The sequence below is a fragment of the Ursus maritimus genome, unplaced genomic scaffold (genome assembly GCF_017311325.1).
Source record: "Ursus maritimus isolate PB19 unplaced genomic scaffold, ASM1731132v1 scaffold_32, whole genome shotgun sequence".
NCBI lineage: Eukaryota > Metazoa > Chordata > Mammalia > Carnivora > Ursidae > Ursus > Ursus maritimus.
In genome coordinates, this window is record NW_024425786.1 from 24,794,253 (window position 1) to 24,820,624 (window position 26,372).

Sequence of the window (26,372 nt, forward strand, 5' to 3'; positions counted from 1 at the left end):
TGGGTTCCATGGCAGCCCCCATGTCCTAACCCCCAGAACCTATGAATGTCACCTGATTTGGAAAAAGGGTCTTTGCGGATGTCATTCAGTTAAGGATCTTGAGATGAGCTCATTGTGGAGTACGGGGGTTGACCCTAAACCCAATGACAAGTGACCGTCTAAGCGACAGATGGAGAAGAAGAACGTGTGAAGACAAAGGCAAAGGTGGAACTTATGCAGCCACAAGCCAAGGGATGCCCGGAGCCACCAGAAGCTGGAAGAGGCGAGAACCTGAGGAAGGACTGCGGCCCTGCCCAATCTTGATTTGAAACTTCTGGCCTCCAGAGCCGTGAGGGAATAAATTCCTGCTGTTTGAAGTTACCCTGCTCGTACTACGTTGTTGTGGCAGCCCTAGAAAACCAGGACACCTGCCCAAGGGGAATCTGACGGCTCCCTGTAGCCAGAGCAAGGTGCGGGCGCTTGCAGCTAGGCTGAGCTCTGGGGTGGTTGGGTCCACCACGGAGATGCTGCCGGCACCTTCTTCCCTGGACTCCGCCCCTTTCAGCATGGCATTTCTATTCTCTCTCTCTTTTTTTAATTAAAAAAATTTTTTTATTATAATAATATTTTTTTATTATATTATGTTAGTCACCATACAGTACAGCCCTGGTTTTTGATGTAAAGTTCCATGATTCGTTAGTTGCATATAACACCCAGTGCACCATGCAATACGTGCCCTCCTTACTACCCATCACCAGCCTATCCCATTCCCCCACCCCCCCTCCCCTCTGAAGCCCTCAGTTTGTTTCTCAGAGTTCATAGTCTATTCTCTTGGATGCTTTCTTCGGAGGAGGTCGTAGTCCTAGGTGCCCAGGATGGGCCGGAAGAAGAATTCTGATTGGCCTCCCTTGGATCACGTAACCCTCCAGTTCCCCCCACCCCCGGAACCGCCTGGTTGGTGTAAGAGTTGCGGCAATTCCCCCTAAAAAAGTCGGAGCCAGGCAGGCAGCATGAATCAATGTCAACTTGAAGGGTATCTCACCTGGGGCCGTTGAGAAGCCTGGAGACTGCTTCTCCCTTCGTGGGTGAAGCATACAGAAGGGTTGCTCTAACAGGGCCTGGGGACACAGCTCAGCAGGCTAGGAGCTAACGCTGGTACAGCTTCCCCTGGACTCCCAGGCAAGCTTCTCGGTATTTCTGTGTTCCTGCTGATTTATACCATTTACGACACTCATCTTTCACTTTTCTACAGGCCATGGGCGAGGACTTTGCTTTAGTGAATAATGATTATTTTTCCTGCCCAGCGGCCCCCTACCTCTTCTGGGCCCTTCTCTTACTCCATCCCTAACCGTCCCCTGTGGGTATGATGGACCCTGCCCTCCTAGCTGCAGCTGATTGGTGCTGGGGTGGCTGCCTGACCCTTATAGGGCAGGTGAGAGCAAACTCCCCTCCAGCCCTAATGCCAAAGCTCAGAACCGCATGGTAGTGCAGCCGTTGGTGCGTTCTGTAACGAAGGCGAGAAAGAATACAGTGGATATTTGAGGGAGGGAGCGAGGATGGAGGCCTGACATGTCCTTGTCCCTGGCTGAGTTGTTCTCAAGACCTCTACTTCCTGCACAGCTTGGCTTCTGTGAGGTGCTACTAGCCCTCCTTTTTCTGCCTATTTGCTACTCTGAGATGGATTTCTATTTCTTGCAACCCAAAGTGTGCAAAAAGAAGGCCTCAGTATTTTTTTTTAAAGACGTATTTATTTCAGAGAGAGGGAGCAAGCAGGGGGTAGGGACAGAGCGAAAGAGGGAGAGAGAATCTCAAGCACCCTCCGGGCTGAGCGCAGAGCCTAAGTTGGGGCTCCATCCCAGCACCCTGAGATCACAACCTGAGCTGAAACCAGGAGTCTGGGGCTTAACCGACTGTGCCACTCAGGCGCCACAAGAATTCCTCAGTATTATATATGAATGGAATAAAGCCTCGAACAATAGGCTTATGTCAGGTCAAGTGTTGGTTCCATCTCATTTTACATATGGGAAAACAGAAGCCCAGAGCCTGGAAGGAAACCACCCACAGCCACACAGCTTGTGAGCAATGGAGCCAGGATCCCAAAACACAGGCCCGCAGCTGTCTGCCACTCCGAGTCACATCTTCAAGGATCTTTTCACGACCCTGACACCCTGATTGGCGTATGACAGAGGGTGGCTGGCCTTCTTTCTTTCTTTGCCTCAATTTCCCCATCCCGTCCCTGTGGGCATACAATTCCTGGCAGAAGAGAAGGGAACCAGATGTTATCCATGTGGGCTGCTTTGAGTTCTCAGGGCCTACAAAAGGCTATTATTATTTAATTACTGCAAATGGTAATTATAAGGGAAGGTAATTGTCTGCCCTTTCATTATGGCACTTTTGCCCTTTTCCTCTGGCAGCCCCCGGGCCAGTTGTAAAAGACAACGGGGTCCAGATCTGCTGTGACGGCCCATCACTGGAGGATTGTTGAGAGCAGTTGGGGGGGGGGGGCTGTAAATAGTTACTGCCATCACTTTCTGAAGGTGATTTGTGGATGATACAGCCCTTCCATACCCACAGACTCCTTAGATCCTATAGGAAATGGGGAATTAACACTCCCTGAGAAGTGGCCAGGTCCTGGGCACTGTGCCTTCCCTAAGTGAGATCATGCCCATAAAAAGCCCAGCAAGACGCCTCACTTAGAGCAAATGCTTGGTAAATGGTGGTATATACAATTTCTAATCCTGACACACTGCCCTGCGAAATAAGGATTATTATCCTCCTTTTATAAATGAGAAGACTTGAGATGCCCTTAGGTCCTATAGCTAGTGAGAGCGAGTATTTGAACCATGTGCGGCAGATCTGAAAGCACTCATGCTTTTCACCTACAACTTGCCACAGATACTACTGGCCCACTTCTCAGTGGAAGAAATTGAGGCCCAGCATTGCAAGGTGGCTTGCCCCAGGTCATCGAGAGATTTAACAGTCAGGACCCAGATCCGCATGTCCTGCCCTGCCGAGTTGGGGCTCAGACTTGCTGCTGGCTCTGCTGTACCCCCTGTCCTTCCCCCTGTCACCTCCCCCACATCCCACAAGCCCCAGCTCACGGCTAATGGTAGAGACACAAAAGATGAGTAAGACATAGTCTTTACCCTTTGGCTGAGCAAACGCTAAGCTAAATGGTTGATCTGGAGGCCCCAGCACGAGGCTGGTCTATGTAACCAGCTGTCACTGCCCATGATGGACATTGCTAATCAGTCACAACATTCTCCAAGTTTAAAGCCCAGATTTTGAGTTTTAAATAAACTTTGAGATTTAAATAAAAATTTGCTAGAATTTCCTCCCTCCCATTTTGTGGCAATCTGATGATGTCCCCAAGATTTCTTCAAGTTCCAGTGCCTTATGAAGTCCTGGACTAAACTGCTCTTTCTACTCCCAGTGCACCTTCAGTGCCTTCTCTGCCTGTCTGTCCTCTCCGCTCAGGGCCGATCTGGGCATCCCAGTGCCAACCAAACATCCAGCATGCATCTGGTTTCCTGCAGGTTTGAGGAAACCAAGTTGAAGGGGGGGGGGTATCATGGCAGTGCAAAGGGCAGACAGTTGAGTAACAATATCTGTTTGACAAGTTCTGCAGCCGCCTGTCCACTGCCACCCCTCTCTTCTAGTTCACCCACATCACTGGTCACCCCCACATTTCAGGACAATGCTCACATATTTCAGCATGTTCATTTTCTGAGACCCCTCACCTTCAAAAATTCAACCCCCCCAATTTTTTTTTATCCGATGAATGAATCAATAAATATGTATTGAGTTTACAGTCTGGTATCAAATAATGAGATTAGAAACCTGAATGCAGAATTATAGCAAGGATAAGTGTACAAAAAAGGGAGACATCCATGGAGCTATGAGGGCATCCTCAGCATGTGGCTATGAGCCATGGTGTGTTGCGTGAGTAGGTGTCCATGGCGGGGGGGTGGACACGGTGGATGTGGTTAAGTGGGGAGCTCCTGCTAAGAGGAGGGTGCTGCAAAGGTCCTGTGACAAAAGGAATCAGCACACCTTCCATGAGCTCACAGGAAGCCTGCATGGCTGCAGCATAGCGGTCAAGGGCGAAAGTCATCCTGATTGAGTGTGGAGGCTTTTGGAGGGGCCAGGCTATGTACAGACACTTGGGGACCACAATCGCAATCATTTCATCACGTAGAGCAATTTAGGTCCCCATCTCTCGCTCAGCTCCTGGACAATGTTGGTGTATCCTAATCTCCATTAATAGCTCTGCTCACAGAGGGCCAAATACCCCGAGTCTCTCCAGAGGAAGCAGTAGAAGTTTTTCCTTCCCCATTCCACATACCCCCCACCCCAAATGGAAAGGAGGGCACAGAGAAATGTGGCTTCACACCAGTATGAGTTATGCTACCACCTTAACAAGGCAGAGTGGCCAGTTTGGGATTTAAACAACCCTCCTCTGTGTGATAACTTGGACGGTACAGACCGAAAGGCTTGAGAAATTTCTGCTAGGGATGGGGTAAATGTGGCCCAGTGTTCTCAGGGAAGATTTTCCAGGGGAGGTGAGGTGGGTCCCCGAGGTACAGATAGCCGCATTGCCATGGCCTCACATGTGCTCTCATGTATACTTGCCCCGTGAAGTAGGTGTCATCACACTCAGTTTGCACAGGAGAAAACCGAGGCTCAGAGATAGGAAGAAACTTGCCTGAAATTAGCAGCCGGTAAGTGACAAGCCAGGGTTTAACCCAGCTCTGACTGGACTCTAGAACTTAATCTATCGTCTTAAAATCCATGGTCTCCTTGAGGGGAGCAAAATGAACAAGGGTGAAGAGGGTGAATGGGCAGGGAGCTCACATACTCACTCATTCAGTCTCTCAGCTAACAGCACACAGCACCCACCACGTGCAGCAGGGGCAAGGACTATGGGTTGGAGGACCTCAGCTGCAGGCCTGGCCCCAAGACTTAGCCAACCATTTTCCTTCCTGAGCCTCAGTTTTTCCCCCTGTGAAGTGGGGACATCCCTGCCAGCCTCCCTCCCAGGGCTCCTGTGGGCTCCTATTAGAGAGGGCTTGTGTTGACGCTTGAGGTTGGTTAGTTCCGATGGGAGGCACACCCCGTTTGGAGGATGAGGAGGTGACTAGCTTGAGTAGAGGGCAAGGAGAGAAAGATGGAAATCTCTTGACATTAAGGTCCCACTGTGAGCAAGCTGGGGATGTAATGTTAGGAAGTCAGCCTTGTGCTTAGCATGACAGGAGTTACAGTTCCGGGAGCTGCCTCGACATCTCCTGCTTTGTAACTCCCTGCATCAGTCACCAAGCCTTCAACATGTCCCACACTTGTCCACTTCTTTCCACTTCTGCTAACACCACCACCACTGTTCACCTGGGAGACTCTGCAAGTATCCCTACTGGCCTCCCTGGTTTTCTGCTTTGCCCATTCCAGTCCATTCTTTCCCCAGCAGCCACATGGGCCTTTTGAAACAAAATGTGATCACATCACAGCCTAACGCCTGTCTCCTCATGACTTCCTCTTGTTCTCAAGCTAAATCCTTGCTAGGGAGCTCCGGGGACGTCCAGCCCGGAGGATCACCTCGCCACCCCCCTCGCTTCACTCCTGCTCCATCGTCCTTTGTGGCCTTCAATACGGCCAGCTTCTCCTGACCCCAGACAGAACCTGCACAGAGTTCTCTCCACCAGAAATGCTCTTGTCCCATCTCTTCCCTGGTCTCGGCTTCACCGTCCCATCCCCTGAGAAGCTCTCCCTGATCTTCTGTTACCCACTCCCAGACATCTCAAATCTCTCTTTTGCAGCTCTTATGAGGCAAATAATTAGCTGGGCGATTGTTAAAGTCCGCCTCCTGAAATCAACTTCTGCTTCTCTTCTCCTCCCAGAGGAACGCTGCATTTCCCAGCGTCCCTTGCAGTTGGGCAGGACCACGTGACTAGTCTCGGCCAATGGATAGTGAGGAGAGGCAGCGCTCGTCCCCTCCCGGCTGAAGCCGCAGAATACCGTGCGGGGTTCCGCAGTCTCCGTTCTTCTGGCCACGGGAACTAAAACGGTCACGCCTTTCTTTCAGTGGCTGCAGCTTCAAGATGGTAGGGACTCCTCAGCCAAGCTCTCTGAGCCATTAGAGTAGAGGATCCAAGATGGACATGTGACACAAGCGAGAAAGAAACTACTCTTGTGTTACGTCACTGAGGTTCCAGAGTTCTTTGTTAACTGCAGCACAATCTGGTTTATCTTGACTAATTAATAATCCTAACGAATGCTCTGTCGGAGTGGGGCCTGGGTCTTATTCACTGCCTCTCAAGTGTCTGGGACGTTAACTGTGACACAGAAGAGGTGCTTTGTAAATACTTGTTGAATGAATGAATGAGTGAAAACACGGAACATGTAAGACATGGTTTCTTCCTCAAAGATTTTACTCTCATCCAGGGACAGATACTTATACATACAATATAGAATATAACCAGGGGCTGAACTGTAAAAGTTAAAGAAGATGGAGGGATCTCATTGGTTGGAGCAGTCATGGAGGGCTTCCTGGAAGAGAATGAGGACTTGAAGAATTGGAGAGGATGAGAGTGGACTTGTAGTCCACTCCATCATTTGTCCATCCATTCAGCAAACATTTATTCTAATGCACCATGATAAGTGCTTTGCCAGCAGTATGGCCAGAGGACCATGGTGCTCTTGGAAACCAGTGGAAAGTGCCTCTTTCCATGCAGAGGATCTAGAACAGCTTCACAGAGAAAGTGATGTTTGAGTCGAGCCTTGACAAGTGGATGTTTGCCAGAGCGTAAGAGATGGGGAGAAAAGGACCGAAGGTCGCAGGCAGAGGGAACAGCTTGTGCAGAGCCCTTAAAAGGGAGATGGCCAGGTCCAAGATGGCAGCCCACTTTGGTTGGCTGGAATATAGCTTTCCAGGTGGTTAGACAGGAGGCTAATAAGGCAGAGATGGACCACATTATGGTACCCTCTGCCCATAAATCCTTTATAAAGACCCCAGCTCAGTAATCAAAGCCTTCAGGATTCTGTCTCCCATCACCCTCTCCACTCTAAACTTCACTGCCTTTGCATGTGCTATTCCAAGAGCCTATAATTACAATGATGGTGATAATAGCAACATAGGAACATTTGTTGGGCCCTTAGAGTGTGCTAGGTGCTATGTTAAGCATCATTTCATTGAAAAACAGCATCAACAATGATGTGGGTTAGTATACTTTCTTAGGATTTTTTTTCTTAGTAGTAGACTTTATTGGAACAGTTTTAGATTTACAGAAGAATGGAGCAGATACGACAGAGAATTCCTATATATCCCTCACCTAGCTTTCCCTATGGTGAACATCTCAAGTTAGCTTTTTTTAGTATTTGTTATATTTTGTTTCAATTACTGATGAATACTTTTATTGATACATTATTATTAACGAAAATCTGTAGTTTATTAAGATTTCTGTAGTTTTTACCTAATGTCTTTTTTCTGTTCCAAGATCCTACCTAGGATACCACAGTATATTTAGCTGTTCTGTCTCTTTAGGCTTCTCTAGGCTTTAGCAGGTTCTCAGACTTTGTGGTGACCTTGACAGTTTTGAGGAGTATTAGTTGAACCATTTTTAGGTTGTTCCACTATTTGAGCTGGTCTGATGTTTTGCTCATGACAAGACTGGTGTTATAGGTTATTGGGAGGAAGACCATAGAGGTAAAGTGCCACTTTTTATCACATAACATCAAGGGTACCTACTGAAAACATGGTTTGTGACTGTTGGTGTTAGCCTTGATCACCTGGCTGAGGCAGTAGTTGTCAGGTTTCCCCACTGTGAAGTTACTCTTTCCCCCCTCCCTTTCCGTACCGTGCACTTTGAAAGGAAGTCATGAGGCGCAGCCAATACCTAAGAGCCTGGAGTTTGCTCCCCCTCTTCGAATATCTGCATAAATTATTTTGAATTCTTTTGCACAAGAGATTTGTCTCCTTTCCCATTTATTATTATCTCACTGAGCTTCTCAACAGTGTGTTAATACTTTTAGCACCGCCATTTCCCTGTTAACTGGAAGGTCCTCCCTTCTTCCTCACCTGGCTCACGGAAGATCTAATTTCAGAAGGCCTTCTGCACCTCCCTGAGAAAGAGTGGCTTCCTCTGTGCCCTCCCCACTGCTCCCTGCCCTGCCCCTTCCTTGTGCTTTGTAATCCTAACTAATTCTGGCCACACTTGTTTTTGTGCCCTGCTCTGTGCTGGCACTGTGTTTAGGGCTTGAAAACAAATGGCCTCCATAGGCCCTGTCCTCCAGTTGCTCACAGCCTCGAGGTCCTGTGCAAGACTGGACTCCCCATGGGGGCAGGAACTTTGTCCAACTTGTTCATAGCTGTGTTTCCAGCCAATCAGCACGCGTGGGATCGTAGGTCCTCAATCACTATTTACCCAATTGGGGAATGCTTCCGGGAGGACCAGCAAACACTGGCAGGTGATTGTGTGTGTGTGTGTGTGTGTGTGTGTGTGTGTGTGTGTGTCCTTCCCTGGGGACTGGGAGCTCCCTGAGGGCAGGGCCAGCCTTGATTCCTCTGGCCTAGAGGCTGGGTGGCAGTGAGAGTCACCGAAGTCTGAGTCGGTGAAAGGATCCAGGGACCGGCCGCCTCCTCAGGTAGAAGTGAAGTTTAGAAGCTGACACAGCCCGGGAGGCCGAATCCGAAGGACTTGGTGACTGATTGGCTGGGGAGGGTGAGGCGGGAGGAGGAGTCACACGCAGATGGCTCTGAGGTCTGGAGCTGGGGGACAGCCGATGCCACCTCTGATAGACTCTGCGAGAAGAGCTGCTGACAGCCTCAGGCGACCCCACCCTTTGGGGGTTCGGGCCTAGGGCCGGGGACGGCCGGAGCCTCCAGAGGGAGGGGTGGCCTGGCCAGTACAAACTTCTGCCCCCCATCTCCATGTCCTCGTCTTAACAACAAAAAAAAATCTCAGTCTGGATTTTGAGCACGGTCCTTGGTTACCAGGTGTGGGGACCCATTCCGGGGGTCCCCTCCTGCCTGCCGTCTGCGCAGGAGAGCCCCCAAGGGCAGCCTGGCCCCGCCGGACCCGGGTCCCCAGCCCGCCATCACCGCGGGGAGGGGGCGGCGAGGCGGCGGCCGGGCCTGGGCGGGACAATGGCCGCGGCCGCCGGGGCCCCGGGAGCCCCCACGCTGGGGAAGGGGCTGGCCTAGGGCCCGGCGCCGGTGCCCTCCCCGCGCGGCTCGGGCGGGCGGAGGGGGGCGAGTAGTTCCTTTGTGGCTCTGCCTCGGGCGCGGCGCGGGCGGGGGGCGCGGCGCAACTTTGCCAGGCGGCGGCGGCGGCGAGCGCGAGACGAGGCCCCGGGGCCCGAGCGGGGCCCCCAGCGCGCGGCCCGCCCCCGCCCCCCGCCCGGCCCCCCTCCCCTCGCGCGCCGTCGCCCGCGCCCGGCGCTGCCCACTCGCGGAGCCCCGGCCGGACGGGCTGCGCAGCCGGAGAGGGGGCCCGACGGGCCCCGAGCCGGGCGCCTGGCGCGGGGCTCGCCGAGCGCACGGGGGGCCGCGCGGCGCCGCACCCAGCCTCCCGCCGCCGCCGCCGCCGCCGCCGCCGCCGCCGCCGCCGCCGCCTCGGCGCTTGCAGAACCCAGAAGTGAACAGCAGGCGACCCGGAAGGTTTGCGCGCGGCTCCGCACCGAGCCGGAGCCCGAGCCGGAGCCCGGAGCCGGAGCCCCAGCCCGGCCCTGCAAGGGCCGCCGGGCGCGGGGCTGCGGCCGCGTCCCGGAGCCGCCGCCAGCACAGCCAGGTCCGTGCGGGCCCGGGGCGCGCGGGGAGCGGGCCCGGCGGCGGCGGGCACCCGCCCGCGGGAAAGTTGAGCCGAGTTTCGGGCGGGGGCGCGGGCCGGGCGCGGGCGCTGTCAGCGCGGGCCGGGCGCTCCGAGGGCCCGGGCCGCCTGCGCCTCGGGCCCGGCCCGGAGCAGCGGCGGCGGCGGCGGCGGCGGCGGCGCGCGGGTAGGAAGTGTCTCCGGCGGCGTGTCTGGGTCTGCTCTCCGAGTGTGTGCGTGTGCGTGTGTGTGTGTGTGTGTGTGTGTGCGTGCGTGTGTGTGTGTGTGTGTGTGTGTGTGTGTGTTTTCTTAAGCCGGGCTATTCAAACCTGCTGCAATTCTCCGGTAAACAATGATTCATGGGGCTTAATGCAAATAAACGGATTGCAAACGGCGCGGTTCGCGCACTTTGCAGCCGGCCCGGTGGAGCGGCCAGTGCCGGATTTCTCCCCTTTTTTGCAGATCTGCAGAATATGGCGTCCCTGTCCTGTTTTAAAAATAAGCCAGGCTGCCATTTTTGTTTTTCTTTTGTCTGAAAATTTTAATAAAACTGTCTGAGAATGTGGGAGAGGCGGCTGGAAGCAGAGGGGGCACCCGAAGGGTTGGCTTTTTTTCCTTTTCTTTGGCGAGAGCCGCGAGCCTTTCGGGGAGGTGAGACACAATGCAATTGCACTTTAAAGAAAAAAAAAAAAGGAAGCCGCTGGGCGATTTGGGGGGGAGGGCTGGGAATGTAAAGTTAACTCCGAAAGTTTTCTTTCCTTTTTTTTTAGCTCTTTTTTTTTCTTTTCTTTTTTTCTTTTTTTTTTGGTGGGGGGGAGTCGGTGAAATGCCGCGAAAGGATCTCGGGGCCCATTTCTTCCTCCTGCCAGCCTCCTTTGCAGGATTTTTGGGAAAAAGTTAACTGCCGGTTTCCTCGGAGCTGCGGGGGGCACGTGGAGGGTTGGCGATGGGGACTTGGGGGGACCAGGACATGTCTTTTGGAAAAGATTCTATAAAAACGGCATTGTAAGGAACTAGATCCTCAGATTTGGGGGAGAGGGCTGGCAGTAGGGGCTCTGGGTGGGCCCACGGTTTCCAGCTCAGACCCCTGGCATGAGGAAATAATTCTGCTCTCCCCTGCCCTGCCCTGGAGCAGTGTGTGTGTGTGTGTGGGGGGGGTGTCTCCTTCATGGGTGGCCGGGGGGGCCCCTTGTAGGCGGGAATCGTGCCCTGGGCGCTGGGGTGGCTTCTGGAGCCCTCCGGCAAGTGTGTGCATTTGGTGGTTGGCAGTTGGAGAGCCCCTTCTTTGATCTGGTGGGCCTCCTGGCCTCTGGAGGTGGCATCTGGTGGCAGATGCCCCTGGGCGGTGGGCTTTTGTCAGGGTGCAGGCTGGGGGCCCCACTGGGTCCTGTCTGAGGGGAGGGGGAGGAGAGGTTGAATGGGGGGGGCACTGGTTTGCTAGTCGGAGCCTCTCCCTGGTGGTACCCTGCTACCCTTTTCTGCTACTCCTGCCCGCACCCTGAAGGCTCCTCTGTTGGGGGCACTTTGGACGTGGGTGAAGTTACTGAAGTATCTTGCTGGACAGGTCAGAGCTTGCTGGCTCTGAAGGCTCTAGGAGGGTTTCAAGACCAGGCCCAAAGGTCTGGAGTGGCAGGCGCTGTCCAAGGCACCGGGCAGGTTGGGCCTGGTCTTTACCCCTTTGGGAAAGTTTGTCCTGGGAGGACCCTGAACCCTTCTAGCCCCTGTCCCAGCATCTCCTGGAGGGGAGACCCCTCTAGTCTCACTCCTGGTTTGTATCCTGGCTCAACAGGACAGTGTGAGCTTCCTGAGAGCAGAGTCAAGGATTGAAGGCTGGGGTTTAGGGGTTCAGGGCTGCAGAACTTGGCACGCCTGGGCTAGAGGGTACCAAGCTAGGTATTTTTCAGATGGAGAAACTGAGGTCCAGAGAGGGGAAGTGATTTGCCCAAAGTCGCACTGCCGGTTAGAAGGAGAGCTAAGATAGGGACCCCGATGTTCAGGCCCCCACTTCTGGGCTTTCTCCACTATTCTCTGTGGAGGCCCTGACTCCGGGAAGGGTCATTCTGGACAGAAGTGGACTGGCTTGGGACAGCATGTCCCCCTTCACTGCCGCCCACCCCAGCCAGCATAATCCTTCCTTGTGAACGGAACTTTACAGTTTGCCCAGTGGAGTGCTTGGTTATTATCACACCAGGCTCCCCCAGAAACTTGCTTGGGGTGAAATTGTTGAGGTGGGGATATTTAACTCCATTTCGAAATTTAGGAAACTGAGGTTTGGAGAGGTTGAGCAGTGGCAGAGGAGGACTTAAACACAAGCCTCCAAACTCCTTGTCCAGGCCTTTTTCTAGGTAGACTTTGGTGCTTGTAGATAGGGCTTTACCCTACCTTCTGGTGTCTGGTCTCTCAAATTCTTCTTCTGACCCAGGGACTGTGTAAAAATCTAGAGGCCCAACCCTACAGAATGTCAGAACTGAAAAGGCCGTGAGAGGTCATCTGGGCTCAGAGAGGGGAAGCCACTGTCTTGAAGTCACCCAGCAATTTGGGTCCCAGTTAGGGACCAGAGTCCTGGTCTCCTGTCTCCCTTCCTCTCGAGAAACTCAGAGGGAGGGTGAACCACTCTGCCCTCTACTAGGCTCCACTGGGCCCTGGGGAGCAGTGCTTGCTGCTGGTGGTGATTGGCGATGGGGTAGTGGGTACTACAGTGGCCAACACCTCACAGAGACACGGGGGTGTCCCAGGGGCTGAAAAATAGGCTATCTGTGGGCTTGGGATATGGATGCAAGATGGCCCCAGGTGGAGAGGAAGCTGGTATGGGGGTGACATGTGGACTGGCTCTGAAGCTAGCCTGTCCCTTCCTTCCCTGGGCAGATATTTCCTTGCCCTGTCTCTCTGTAAAGCAGAGTCCTCCCTTCCTTCTTTCCTCCCTTCCGTCCTTCCTTCCTTCTTTCCCTTCTTTCCTTCCTTCTTTCCTTCCTCTTCTAACTAGCCATCAGTTTATTCATTCATTGGCTTTTAAAATCATTCCTTTATTCTTTTCATTGTCCATTTGTTAGTTTAGTGGTTAGCCGTTTCAGTAGTCCATCCCTCTGTCCTTCCATCCATCCAGTCTCCAGCTCACCCAGCATAGGCTGGACAGCCACATGAGATACAAGGATAGCCCTCCTGGGCTTTGAAGCCAGAGGGAAGAAGACTGCAGGTAGGAGGAGCCAGCCAGGGCGGTATTTGTGGGTGCCTGCATGTGTCACAGGGGAGGTCTCTTGGTTTGAAAATACCAGCAGAGTTAGTTCTACAGACCGTCATGATGGTGGATCTGGGTCCTGGGACCAAGTCCCGTTTGTGAATCAGACTTTATAGTTTGCACTGGGTGGTACATGGCTTGTGTCACTTTGAACACACTCTTCCCCTTTTTGAAGCTCAGTTTCTTGATCTTTAAAATAGGTACACTGTGAATCTCTTGTGGGTTTGGGTGGTGATAACAGGAGTATGTGGGATGTCTCAGAGCCCTGGCCAGGCATGTGGTGGGAGCTCAAAATATACGAACTGAATAATAAGGATTGTTGATCACCACCCTGGGCCCCACCTTGAGTTTTGAAAACCATCGTGATGTTTTCAGGATGAGCCAAGTGATCTGGGGACCCTGAAAGCCCTGCCCTGGCTTGTCATTCCCTTGCTGAAATTCTTCAGATGTTTCCAGGGCATTTCGAGGAGCAAAAATCCAAAGTCCTTTACAGAGCCTATGGGGGCCCTTCATGGTCCGGCTGGGCCTGCCCCTCTCCCCCGCTCCCCTGTCCCTGCCCCTCTCCCCCGCTCCCCTGTCCCCTCCCAGGCTCACCACCTCCAGCCACAGCAGCTGCTTTCTCTGCACGTTGAATGTACAGATTATTGGCAGGGCCTTTGCATATCCCCTGCTGGAACACTCTTCCCAGCTGTGTGTATGGCCAGCACCTTCTTGTTTCACCGGTTTCCACTCAGGTTGCCTCCACCGGCAGGCTTCCCTGACCACTTGCACTGGGATAGCTTCCCACTGTCACGACACTGTCGCGTCAGTGGCCTTTCCACTTTCTCTTGCGGCTCTTAGCCGTATCTGAAATTTTCTCATTGATTTGTTTATTTGTACTTCTTTCCTGTCTACACTGCTGACCCTGCCTCCACCCCACGCGGGCGAGTGGGCAGGTGGTTCCAGCACGGCTCCGTGGAGAAAGAACCGTCCCCTTTCCCCCAGCGCTCCAACACCCGGAGCGAGCGCCTAGCACAGTGCTCTGTGGCTGGTGGGGCTTTGGTGGAGGCGAGGAAATGCCGGGGAGCCCAGGGGTGGTGCTGACCCTGGCTGCGGGGCAACGCCTGCGAGATGAAGGGACCCTGAGCTCTGTCCGCTCCTCCCCCCGGAGGCTCTGGGCTGTTGTTAGGAAATGACAAGATGATTAAATCATGGCATCTAAGCCTCGCAGTCTCTTCCAATCTCAGAACCTTAGCATCCAAGGCGTTTTCTACCTCAGGACCTTTGACACTTGGAGTCTTCACGTGATGGGATCTGGGATTTAGAATCTTGCAAAAGGGACCCGCTCTGCCTTACTGACTTAGCTGCACAGAGTACTTTGTGTCAGGCCATGTTCCAAAGACTTTATAAACGTTAACATATTGAATTCTCATTGTTATCACCCCTCCCCCATTTTACAGATGAGGAAATCGAGGCAAGAGAGATGAGGTAACTTGCCTGAGTCCATGAGCGCGTCAGGGGCTTTGCAGGATTTGAACGCAGCACTCTGGGACTTCTCCTTAGAACCCCACAGCTGTGGAGGGGAAGCCCGACCTCAACGGCTCCCGTGCAGGAATCCCCTTCCCACGTCCTTGACAAAAGGGCCTCTGATCTCATCGCCAGTGGTGGCGGGTTCCCTCCTCCCCGGGCCCCCCAACTGTCTTCTTGCTAGACAGTTGTCGTTGCCGGAAAGATTTTCTTTACCAAGGGTAAAGTGCCGCACTTGTCCTGCGAAGAACACTTAGGGAGCGATGTTAAGGTCGTGGATTCCCAGTGCTTTTGACCTTGTGGTTTCATGACTTCAGTAGCCTTTTTCCCCCCACTGGGTTGTGAGCTCCTTGAAGGGCAGGCAGCCTTGGTGCGTGGTGCTGAATGTACGAGTCCGTCTGTGAGTGAGTGTGTCCAGAGCACGCGTCCCGCTCTCCTCCTCTCCCCGGAGCACTGTGCTAGGCGCTCGCTCCGGGTGTTGGAGCGCTGGGGGAAAGGGGACGGTTCTTTCTCCACGGAGCCCCGAGAAAGTCTGTCTCTGATGGTGTTTACGTATCCAGGTCCTGGAGAACCATTGGAGATCTAAAGTCGTGCACTCACTGGAGAGACCTAGAGCTCACACATCTTCCAGGCAAGCCTCACTTTGTCCGCTGGGGGAATAAAGCAGGAAGGGAGAGGAGTAGGGCTTGTCCAAGGCCACACACACCTTACAGTGCTCGCAGCCGTGCACACTCCCTGTACACACCAGCTTTACCGTCCCCACGCAGGCATGTTTGTGTCCATGCGTGCCTTACACGGAGGTTCAGCTTGCACGCACACATTCACTTCCACCCTGAAGACGTAGCCTCCCATCCTGGGCCTCGCGTGTGGTCCCGCACGTCTAGCCTTGCACTCGCGTGCGTGTCCACACCCTGCCCGGGCCTGCTTGCAGTGGCGGAGCTCGCCCGCATTCGATGGTATTTCTGGAGCATTTACTATTTACCAGGCCGCGTGCTCCGGGTGACAGGTAGAGGTGAGGAAAGTGGGTGTAGTCCCCTCCCCTCATCGGGGAGACAGACGTTCTACAGAAGAGCACACGAATGATGGCTGATCGCAGATCGGGGTCAGTGTACGAAAGAGGTGCTTTTCTATGATGAGGGCTTCCATGCAGCTTGCTGGTGTTAGGGTTACTTGAACGAGTGACGGGCATGGTGTGCGTAGGGCAGAGGGTGCTTCTGGGAAGACGTGATCATCCGAACTGTGGCGTTTGCCAGGTAAAGGGCATTCTGGGCAGAGGGTATGGCCTGGGCAGAGACCGTGAGGCAGGAAATCAAGAAACATGGAGAAGGTGATAGCCCCAAGACGTGGGGGACAGGAAGGCGGGCCTTGTCTGGCAGGCCCCGTGGTAGGTCTTCTGTGGCCTGTTTTTACCCCTCCCCATGTGTCCATCCCAGGCCCTCCCCACTCCTCTCTCTGACCAGCCCAACTTTCCCTTTGCTGACTTGCTCTGCTCAGGGCCCACTTTCTCTGCCGGCCTCTACCCGGGGCCTGAGCTCTGTCTGACCCACCCCACAGGCTGCCTGCCCCCTGGGGTCCTGAGGTACATACAGCACCAGAACAGGCTGTGACCACCTGCCAGGGGTTCCCAGCCCCGGACCTCTAGGACCTGTCTAGAAAGCTCCTGGGGGGCTAGGCCAGAGCCGGGGGTTCGGCAGTTGGCTCTCCCTTTTGGAGTTAATCCCAGACTTGGCTCTCCAGCAGTCAGTGGAGCAGCCCCTGTGGGTCCTGAAAGCCTCCCGGAGCTGCTGCATCGCCCCCCCCCGCCCCAGCCCAGTTAACCTCCCTGGTTGGTCAGATTTCCATGTGGGTCTTTGGAATGTTGGGAAGGGCTCCCTTATGCCTGAGAGAACCTACTACCAGAACAACAACAGCTAAGGCTTACAGAGTCCTTACTGCACCAGGCACTGCTCTCAAGACTTGACTCCTTTAATCCAAATAACAGTGCTGGGGGGTTGCCATTGTTGTCCTCAGCTGGGTAACAGTCCCAGGGGCCTGAGGGGGCTTTGACTGTATCTGCACAGAAACTATCCTTTTAACCCCTGATTTGCCACTTTGTTCCTCAGAGGGTCCAGGATCCCAGGCTGTGATTAAGCTGCAACTGTTTTTTTGTTTCTTTTCTTCTCTCTCTCTTTTTTTAAAGATTTTATTTATTTATTTGACAGAGAAAAAGAGTACGAGCACAAGCAGGGGGAGCGGCAGAGGGAGAGGGAGAAGCAGGACACGGGGCTCAATCCCAGGACCCTGCGCAGTAGTTGCAACTGTTTTATAGGGGAAGGAGCAGGGCGCCTGGGTGGCTCAGTCGGTTAAACATCAGCTCTTGGTCTCAGCTCAGGTCTTGATCTCAGGGTCATGAGTTCAAGTTCTGCCTTGGGCTCTGCGCTGGGCGTGGAGCCTGCCTTTAAAAAAAAAAAAAAAAGGTATAGAGGAAGGAGCAATAGCCCAGAGAGGAAATGGAGTTGCTAAAGGTCACACAGCAAGCTGGTGGTGGTGGGTTCGAGCTCCCTCTGCCCTCGCCAGCTGCTGTGACTGGGCTCGAGCCTCCTTCCTGACTCCAAACAAGGAAGAGATTAGGGAAGAAGCCAGGAGGCTGGGACCGGCAGGGGCTGGGAGAAGGGGCATGGGGTAAGGGCTTCTTGGGTGCCTGGAGGTGTGTTTCATCAGTCATTAAGCTGTCCGTTTATGTTCTTAGCTTCTTTCCGAATGTGTGCTGTTATTTCGAAATGCTCACAGCGTCTACCTCACAGGGTCGTTAGGAGCCCGAGAGACATGCTCGTCAGGTATCTAACAGTGCCTGGATGGACCAGGTACTCTGTTCTTCTTCTTCTTGGCCTTTCACGCTGGCAGAAGGACTTCCCTGTGAGGATGGGAGCTGGGGTCCCCAGGGGAGATGGAAGTAGAGAAGGGCATGTGTTCAAAGCCTGTAGAACATTCTTTCAGCCTGAGAAGGGTAACCTGGCCCATTCTCTAAATGAGGGCTCTGAGGCTCCCAGAGAGGGTGACTGCCCAGGGTGTCTCTGGGTGGTTGGTGCTGGGGAAACGGAGGGACAGAGAGGGGAAGGGCAGCATCCCAGCTCCCGCTGACCAGGGTATGGATAGCAGCCCTGTTCTCTCTGATCAGTCCCTCCCTCACAGTGAGAACTGCCCTTCCAACCCTGTGGGGGTGCAGAAACCCAGCCTAATTGGAACCAGGACCCTCAGGAGCCTCGGGCCTCACAGGAAGTTCACAGGAGCAAGCTCCTGGGGCTGGGTCTTGGGGATGGGGTGGGGCCCAGCAGCTGGGGCTCGGCACTCTGGGCCGCGTGGAGTAGGGACACACGGAGGGCAGAGGGATCGTGAGAGGCAGACTTGGAGCATGTGGGGGGTCTCAGGCTGGGAAGATAGGAAACCTCAGCTTCTCCCCCTAGACCATCTCCCGCCTGTACTTCCAGGTTATCCTTCTGGGCACACATTGATCTGTCCGCTGAAAACCTTGACTGTGGCCTTCTCCTGCTCAGAGATCTTCCGTGGCCCCCCATGGACTTTTATCCAAGCACCTTAGCCTGGAACTCTGGCTCTCGGTGAACTGCCCCACCTTTCCCTCCGGCCTCTGTAAATTCTTGCACTATATCTACACCAGACCAAACGTGATGTTTTGTGCTTTCCTGCCACTGGGCCTTTGCACATGAACTTTTTACCACCTGGCCTGCCCTTCCCTGACATCTCTTGACCTCTCCACTTTCCTCCATTAGTAAGTCCCACCTTCATGAAATCTTAGTGCATCCCTCAGTGGGATGAGCTCGTCTTCCCAGGAACACCCCCTCCCCCATAGCTCAGCTGAGCCCCAGCAGCATTTGTTCCTCTGGGGCAGGGAGCATGTGTGAGAACCCTCAGCTACCCTAGGAAGCTAGCAGTTGGCCCTGTCTTTGCGCTGGCCGCCCCGCTGCTGGGGATGCTCTCCCTCTACCCTCTGGCTGTCCTAGCAAATTTCTCAGTCTGTAAGGCCCACGTGGCCAGACCCCTCCTATCTCTCAGGGACAGCCCTTCTCTCTTAGTGAATATTTATTGAACACCTGTCATGACCTAGGCATCTGAGCACTTACTATATGGCCAGCACTTGGCTCTGGGGCCGCATTGGTGGCCCTGTCCTTGTGGGTCACAACTGGAGGGAGTATCTGGAGGTGTGATAGAGGTGGCAGAGAAAGCAGGGGGCCGTGGGTGTGGATGACAGGGAAGTCCACTTCATGCTGTGGAGAGAGTTCGGACGTGCCCTTTAGCTGAGACCAGAGGGAAGAGCCAGGTGAGCTGTGGGGCCAAGTCGGGGTGTGGGGTTGTAACTAAGAACCAGACCCAAGCCCTGGTGTTGGGGAGCTCACAGCTACGTAGGCGACTGGGCGGACAAGGAAGCAGGCAAGTCCAGCTGGGGGTCAGTGCTGCAGTGGTGGAGGTCTGGGAAGCTGGGGGAGCTCGGGACGGGCCGCAGCCACAGCGGTGGAGGGGCCGCTGAGCAAGAAGGCTTCCCCAGGGCTGTGACACCCGAGCACGGTGCCGTCCCTGGATGGAAGAGCACAGCCTGTGCAAAGGCACGGTGGCATGAAAGCGCAGCTTGTTTTGGGAGACCTGCACGGGGTGCAGTGAGGCTGGAGGGAGGGAGGCTGTAGGGCTGGACTTGCTGGGGTGCATGTGGCCCGTAGAGCCTTACTGCCAAAGGCCTCTGGGTGCTGTGCTGGGGATTTGGAACCGTACCCCAAAAGTGATGGGAACCCAAGAGAGATTTCAAGCAGGCGTGAGTGACCTGGGCAGGCTGTGGCCCGGTCCTCCCCTCTGAAGCCCCCGCGTAGGATGGGGAGCTCCTTCCTGACTCTGTGCTCCTGGCTGGGGTCTGGGGTGGGGCTGGGAACTCACTGTGGGACTTTGAGCAAGCCCCTGGCCCTCTCTGAGCCCTTCTCTTCTCCCAGTAAACCTGCAAGGCCTGACGCCAGAATCCTAGTGGAGCTGTGGGCAGGGGTTGAGCTGTCTTGCTTGGCCTAAGCTTGCTGAACCTTTAGTTTTATGAAAAATATGCCTTAAGAAAGTCACATAACTACCCTGCAGAAAAGTCAGAGAGTAGGGAAATGAGGTACCCAAGCCTACCATTTCTGCCTTCACCCCAAGCCTGAGGCACCATCACTGTTAGCGTTCCGGTCTTTCCTTCCCTCCTCTCAGTCCCTGGTTTTTATATAGATGTCATTGCCCAGTCTACACATGCAAATTAAAAAATCTGCTCCCCCACCCCATCCCCTGACAACTGCTGTAGCATGAGTATTTTCTACGTGACTACAGGGTGGTTCTGATCCTTCCTTCTGACAGATCCAGTGTCAGGTGGAAAGCATGGGCTTTGGAGCCTGACTTTCTGGGTTCACATTGTACATGCTTGGCTTTGGGCAAGTGACCTAATCTCTCTGTGCCTCAGTTCCTGGTAAGGTTGATATGAGTGTTGAATGAGTCATGACAATGCCAGTAAACATTGGCTATTAATGATTGCAGACTATGTCACTGTGTAACAGGACTTACAGAGCCATCCTCCTATTTAAAATTTTGGCTCTTTCCATGTTTCATTATAAAAAAACAAAAGTAAAAACCACTGAAGCAAACAGCTTTGTACATAAAACTTTGTCTATATTTGGGTTATTTTCTAGGGACAGATGACCAAGAATGGGATCACTAGGCCAGGAAGTCTGAACATTTTTTTTTTTTGAGCTCTTGACACATTATTGCCAGATTGTTTTCAGAAATGATTGTGGGGCGCCCAGCTGGCTCAGTTGGTGGAGTGTGTGACTCTTGATCTCGGGGCTGCGGGTTCAAACCCTACACTGGGTGGAGAGATTACTTAAAAATAAAATCTTGGGAAAAAAAAATTTTTTTTTCCCGTTTACACTCCCACCAATAATGCCTAGTAGTGCCAGTTTCATCTTACTATCACCAGCATTGGGTATTATCATTTTCTTCTTTCTTTTTGCTGTTTTAAGAGGTGAAGCTCATTTAATTTTCACTGCCAGGGAAGCAGAGCCATTTTCTGTGTTGATTAGCCATTAACAGCCTTTTTGGTCTGCTCGTCTTTACGGAGCACCCACAGCGCCTTCTCAGCTCACTTAGAAAGATAGGGCTTAGGTACAGGAAATAGGGAACAGAGTGACACCAGGGACAGTGTGGTGCCAGGGTGAGGGAGAGGACTTTCCTCTATCCAGGCCATGACCCTTTCGGTTCCCTCCATCTAGAGCATTCATTCATTCATTCATTCATTCATTCATTCTTATATTCATTCATTCAAACATTTATCAGGTACTGTGCAGGGGTTAAAAGACAAATTACTCAACCATGATTCTGCCCTGACAGAGAGTGTGCCTGACAGCAGACATGGGCAAGAAAACAGACAGAAAATAAAGGGATATGTCTTCTGATGGTGGACGTGCAGGTCACAAAGGGAACAGAGGAGAGGCATGTAACACAGCCTAGAGGGGTGGAGGTGGAGCAGTCCTGGAAGGCTTTCAGGAGGAAGTGGTCCATAAGCTGGAGCTTGAGGGTAATCTGGAGTTAGCCTGTGAAGTGGGGAGGGCAGAGGGTTCCAGGGAGAGGAGGTAGCCTGACTGAAGGTTAGGAAATAAGAAAGGGAGCAAAACCCTGGGGGGCTCTCTGGCTGGCTGGGCAGAGTGTAAGGCAGGGAACAATCACTGAGGCCACAGAGGTCAGTGGGGACTGGATATGTAAAGCCCAAGGAGTCCAGACCTTGTCTGGAGGGAAGTAGGGAGCCATGGAAGGTTCTAAGGAGGGTAATATTGTGATCTGCTTTTGTATTTTAGAAGTCTTACAGCGACTGCAATAGGAGAATGAAATGGGGGCTGTGGGTAGAGGTGGGGGAACCAGTGAAAGGACTTTTGCAATAGCCAAAGGGGGCTTGGACCAGGGCAGAGAAGGTGCTGGAGAGTTTTCCCCACCCTCAACTCCAAAATGCAGATTGAATGTTCTGTCTGCCAGGTAGCCCTTGCTGAGACCCACCGCCGCCTAGCCGGTCATACATACCTGGAGGACGGGGGCCGTGCAGGGACTGGCAGTCAGCACTCAGATGAGTGCCCACCATCGGCTGACCCTGGCCTCCCCCTGCACCTCCATGCCTCCAAGACCCTCCATCTGTTCCCTCTCTGCCCTTGGGCTACCAATAATTTTCTGTCTTTTCTTTGAGAATAAATTTATTGTTTTCATTAAAAAAGCAACTGAAGGACATTACAGAGAATCGAAATCAGAGAAACAAAGACAAAAACCAGATCAGCTCCAGCCACCTCTCCCAGCCCCCCCCCCGGGTGTGGTTCCCTGCAGCTTGCTTTTTCTGACGCAGGTTTTTATTTTTGCCTCCTTGTAATCATAGTGTCCGGACAGTTTTGGGTCCTGCTCTCTCCCATTTGCTTCTTTGGGAGCTCGTTCCTCTGTGGCCACGGGGTCTGGGCAATCTCAGTTTTTAATGGCTGTGGGATGGCCTGGGGATGGGGGTGGGACAGAGTTGCTGAACCACACCCTGCCGTCCCGCAGTGGGCAAGGCTAGTCACATGCTGCCCTGGGCTGCCTGTCCTCTTTGTGTCGGTTTGTCTATACCTGGACCTCCCCAGGTGCCAGGGCCTGCCACCTGGTGTGCCCCTTCTTCAGCACCCCCTCTCCCAGTGCCCCTTTGTGGAGCTTACAAGGCTGGCCTCAGGGGCCATCTTCCTGGGAAAGGATCACGGGCAGATCTGCGTTCAAATCTAGGCTTGGCTCTGGGACCTCAGGCATGTTACTTAACCTCTCTGAACCTCAGTTTCCTCATCTGTATCATGGGTCTATTGCAACAGTAAAATAATGGCTTTAGAAAATGCCCTGACACAGTTCTTGGCCCATTGTAAGTGCTTAAGAAAAGGTAGTCAATATTATTGTATTTTTTCATCCCATGGAGAGTTTTTGAGACCACGTTGGGCTAGGGGCTGGAATGGCAAAGGTGAACGAGCACTAGTTATAACTGGGAGGAGCTCACAGTCTGGTGGGGAAGTCACCCAGGGAAACAGATAGCCAGACCAGGGTGGGACTGGCCCTGTAGTACTGGACCAGATCTGGGTGGTGTCCTACCTGCATTACTTGTTAGCTGTGTGACTTTGGGCAAGTTGGTCAGCCTCTCTGAGCTGCAGTTTCCTCTTCTGTTAAATGCACATCTCACAGGGGCATCGGGAAGACTCAGTGACATGATGCATATGACATACTCGGCACGGTGCCTGGCACGCAGTAGGTGTTGAAATCGATGGTAGCTGCCATTTTATTATTATTGTTATTGTTATTCCCATATACAAGGTGCTGTTGGGAACACAGAGGAAGTGACTGGCTGGGGGTTCAGGGAAAGCTCCGTAGAAGAGGGAACACTTGAGCTGGGTCTTGAAGGATGAGTAGAAGTTCACCAAGTGGGAAAGGACACTCTAGGTAAGGAGCCTGTGATTCCAGGTGGAAATCTGTCAATGAGGGGTTTGTTCTTTGGGGGGATTAAGGCATTGTGTTCATCCCAGCCTCCTCGCGTGCCCTCCCGGCTTCCCTCTGGGTCTGTCCCGGAGGCCATGTGCACTCACCCTCCTGCGACAGCTCCCACCTGTGACTCCGTGTCCTGGTGGCTGTGGGTTCCTGCTCTGTGTCCCCATCTGTCCATGTTTGGGACCACAGGTCTGTGTCTGTCACGTGTGTCCGAGTGTGGTGCCGTCTGCATGTTCCTGTGACCGTGTTTGTCTGTGTGGGGATCCCGAGGTCCTCCTGGACCACACGGGGGTGGAGGGTGCAAGCTGCATGCTTCCTTGGCCTCCAGCTCTAACCAGATAGCCAGGCCTCCTTGGTCACTCTCCCCCGAGTCCCAGCTCAGCTCCTCCCTGCCTCTCCCCTCCATTCCATTCTCCAGGGGCCTCCCAATGGGTGTCCTCCCACCTCCTCTCCTGGGTTCTCCAGTCCCGTCTGCCCTCAGCAGTCAGAGGGGTCTTTCTAAACCACACATTCTGCCCCATCGCCCGTTGCTTCCAGTCCAGACTCCAGGCCTAGGATTTCACCAGCTTTCTAGGTCAGGTCCTGGCTGCTGGCTCCAGCCTCAGGTCCCCTCTCCCAATTCACACCGGAATGCTTTAGCTCCTCGCACACGGCGTGTTGCTTCTCACCTCTGGGCCTTGGCTCAGGCTGCTGCTTCTGCCGGGAATGCTCCCCACTCCTTTGTTGCCTGGCTCACTCCCACTCATCCTTTAAGACCCAAAGCAGGCATCACCTCCCCTGGGAAGTCCTCCCTGATCCTTTTTTCCATCCTGGGTCAGGTCCCTGGCTCTGGGCTGCTTATCCCTTACTTGGGGGGCAGGAGCAAGTGATTTGCCCCAGATCACACAGCTGGTGAGTTGGAGCCGAGATTTGAACCCGGCTGCCCTGGGCTCTAAACAAAGCGGGCTGTTCCATGGTCCAGGTGAGGTGATTGTAGCTAGGACTCCTGGAGAGGAGGGGGTGGATGTGAGGGAGAATTTGGAAATGCCGTCCCGGGGACGTGGCTGGCGGGGGGGGGATCTGAGCTGGGAGGGGAGGGCGGGGACGTGTTGGGGATCCGCGCGTGTCTGTGGCAGGAGCACCTGGGCAGATGGGGATGCCCCCTTACCATCAGGGATGGCTCGAGGGGGCACACGTCTTAGGGGAAGACCAAGTCCAGCTTAGGTTTGCGGAGTCTGAGCGGCCGGTGAGATGGCAAAAGGAGGTAGCTGGAAGGTGGGCCCGGAGCTCCAGGGACAGGCCTGGTCTGGGGGGAGACTTGGGACTTGGCCGGTATTTAAAGTCCTAGAGCGGATGGGCCAGGCAGGGATGAGGGGGGCGGGACAGAGGAGCGCAGCCTGTGGGTGGGAGCTCTGAGGCACACTGACATAAGGAGCCCAGGGTCACGGCGCAGAGCTTCACAGAAGGTCCGGGCAGCATGAGGCCGGGACGGGTCGGGCCGGAAGGTCTTCGGTGGCATGTAGCAGGCCTCAGGCAAAAGTTCTTTTTTTTGCAGAAGCTTGTGGGTCACACATCTCCTTCCTCCCTTAGCTTGGAGCTCCTGGATGGCAGGGCTCCCACGTTTGCAGGTTCCCCAGCACTGGTCCTGGTGTGGCCCAGAGGACGGACCCAGAACGAATGGGTGGGCGGGTGGTGGATGGGCCCGCTGTTTTCAGAAGCAGCGCTGGGCGTTGCGTTCATCCACTTACCCAACTTTCTTCACCTTGTAGAGCAAGAAAAACGAAATGGCAGTGTGCTTGCCCCACTGTAAGGGTCAGGGCCGTGTGTCTCATGGCTCATAGCAGTCTCGGCTTCTTTCTGGGGCTTGAACACCAGTGGGCACGTCCTGCCCAGCCAGCAGCGTGTCTCCTCTGCCTGTCCCTGCAGCACCACTCAGCCGCGGCCCACCTGGCTCCTCCACCCCTGCCCCCGTCTCTGCCCCGGGCTCGGCCCTCAGGCTGCCCCCTCTGACTTCAGTCCTCTTAGCTCTGGGGCTTCCTGATGCCCTCTCCCTGCCGCCATTCCAGCCCAGCCCCTCAGCAGGCATTCAGCGCCCCCCTGTCTGGCCTGTCCCTCACTACATCCCCTCTCCGGCTCTCTTTTTGGCACCTGCAGGTGGCAGCTTATGGACCCAAACCTGCCTTGTACTTCCAGACCTCCACGCCCCTGCTCGAGCTGTGGCCTCCTGCCGTGTCCACCTGTCCTAAGCACACACCTGACCAGTCTCCCACTTAAAACCCCTCCCTTAAGACAAGGTCTGAGCAGCTTAGCCCAGCCCTTACCACTCTCCCCACTCACCTCTGGCGATGGCCCGCCACGTCGGGCAGGCCCCAGGGTTGCACAGGGGGCTCCCCACCCCACAGGCTTGCGGGGAGACTCCCATGAGATACTCCCGAAGTGTACCTAACAGTGGGCCTGACGCTCAGTAGCTCAGTGAATGGTCATCCCCTGCCCGCCTTCCCTGCGTTTGAGACAGTAGGTGTATGCCAGGGCCAGGGGCACAGACTGAATCATTAAGTTACTTACCACCAGCCAGAGAAGGACATGGAGAAGTGAGGCAGAGACCGTGGGGATCCGATGAAGTGGCCCAGGGCAGACGCTCCCCTTCTGTGGGCCTGTTTGTCCAGCCAGGGCGAGGGGCCATCCCTGCTTGCCCAGGGGCCTGGCAAGTGGCAGAGAGGATGCTCTATCCCAGCCATGGGACCGTAGGCCTGCCACCTTCTTCCCCATACCTCCCTGACCAGGGCGGGCCTCTGGGAAGCCTGAACTCTGCATTGAGCTGAAGAGGACAAGGAGAGGGTAGCTCCCCCAGGACCCCGAGGAACAGCTGGTGCAGTAGGCGGAGGCCTGGGCCATGGCAGGAAGGAGGCAGAGCCGCCTGTTTCATCCCATTTCACAGATGAGGAGAACTGAGTCTCTGAGGGCTGATGCTCGACCTTGCAGTGCGGTGCTCCCTTCGCTGTCCCCGTCCTTGTGGCCTGGAGCAAAGTGCTTCCCTCTGCAAAATGGGGGTGAAAATATTCCCTGCTTCCTGGGGGCTCTGAGGAGAATGGCAGTGGGTACAGAAGAGCTTTGTAATCTGTTGAATCGTGTGTGGTTGTCTTGAATTCGGATTATCATTCTTTCATTTATTCATTCTTCGTGCAGCTCATGTTGTCGGTCACCTCTGGGCCTGGCTGCTGGGGATACTGAGATGGGTGAGACAGGTGTATCTGGTTCCCGGCTCCCCTCCCCCCCAGCCTGGAGCCTCCTCTCCCTGCTCTCCAGCTCAGTTCCCTTCACGCTTTTCCTGGTGGACAACA

The 26,372-nt window shown here is 54.3% G+C and overlaps 1 protein-coding gene across 2 annotated transcripts in view; it reads left to right on the forward strand.

The window, feature by feature from the left end:
- The first annotated feature begins 9,607 nt into the window (after nucleotides 1-9,607).
- The window catches only part of ZNF362 (zinc finger protein 362), a 54,401-nt gene continuing 37,636 nt past the window's right edge, over nucleotides 9,608-26,372 (forward strand). Inside the window, exons 1-2 of one of the 2 annotated variants that reach the window (XM_040619223.1) lie at nucleotides 9,610-9,758; nucleotides 22,882-23,007. In XM_040619223.1, the coding sequence (XP_040475157.1) occupies nucleotides 22,970-23,007 (38 nt within the window). In that variant the 5' untranslated portion in view covers nucleotides 9,610-9,758; nucleotides 22,882-22,969. Of the gene's footprint in view, nucleotides 9,759-22,881; nucleotides 23,008-26,372 lie in introns of both variants that reach the window. The other variant, XM_040619224.1, reaches the window with a different exon arrangement.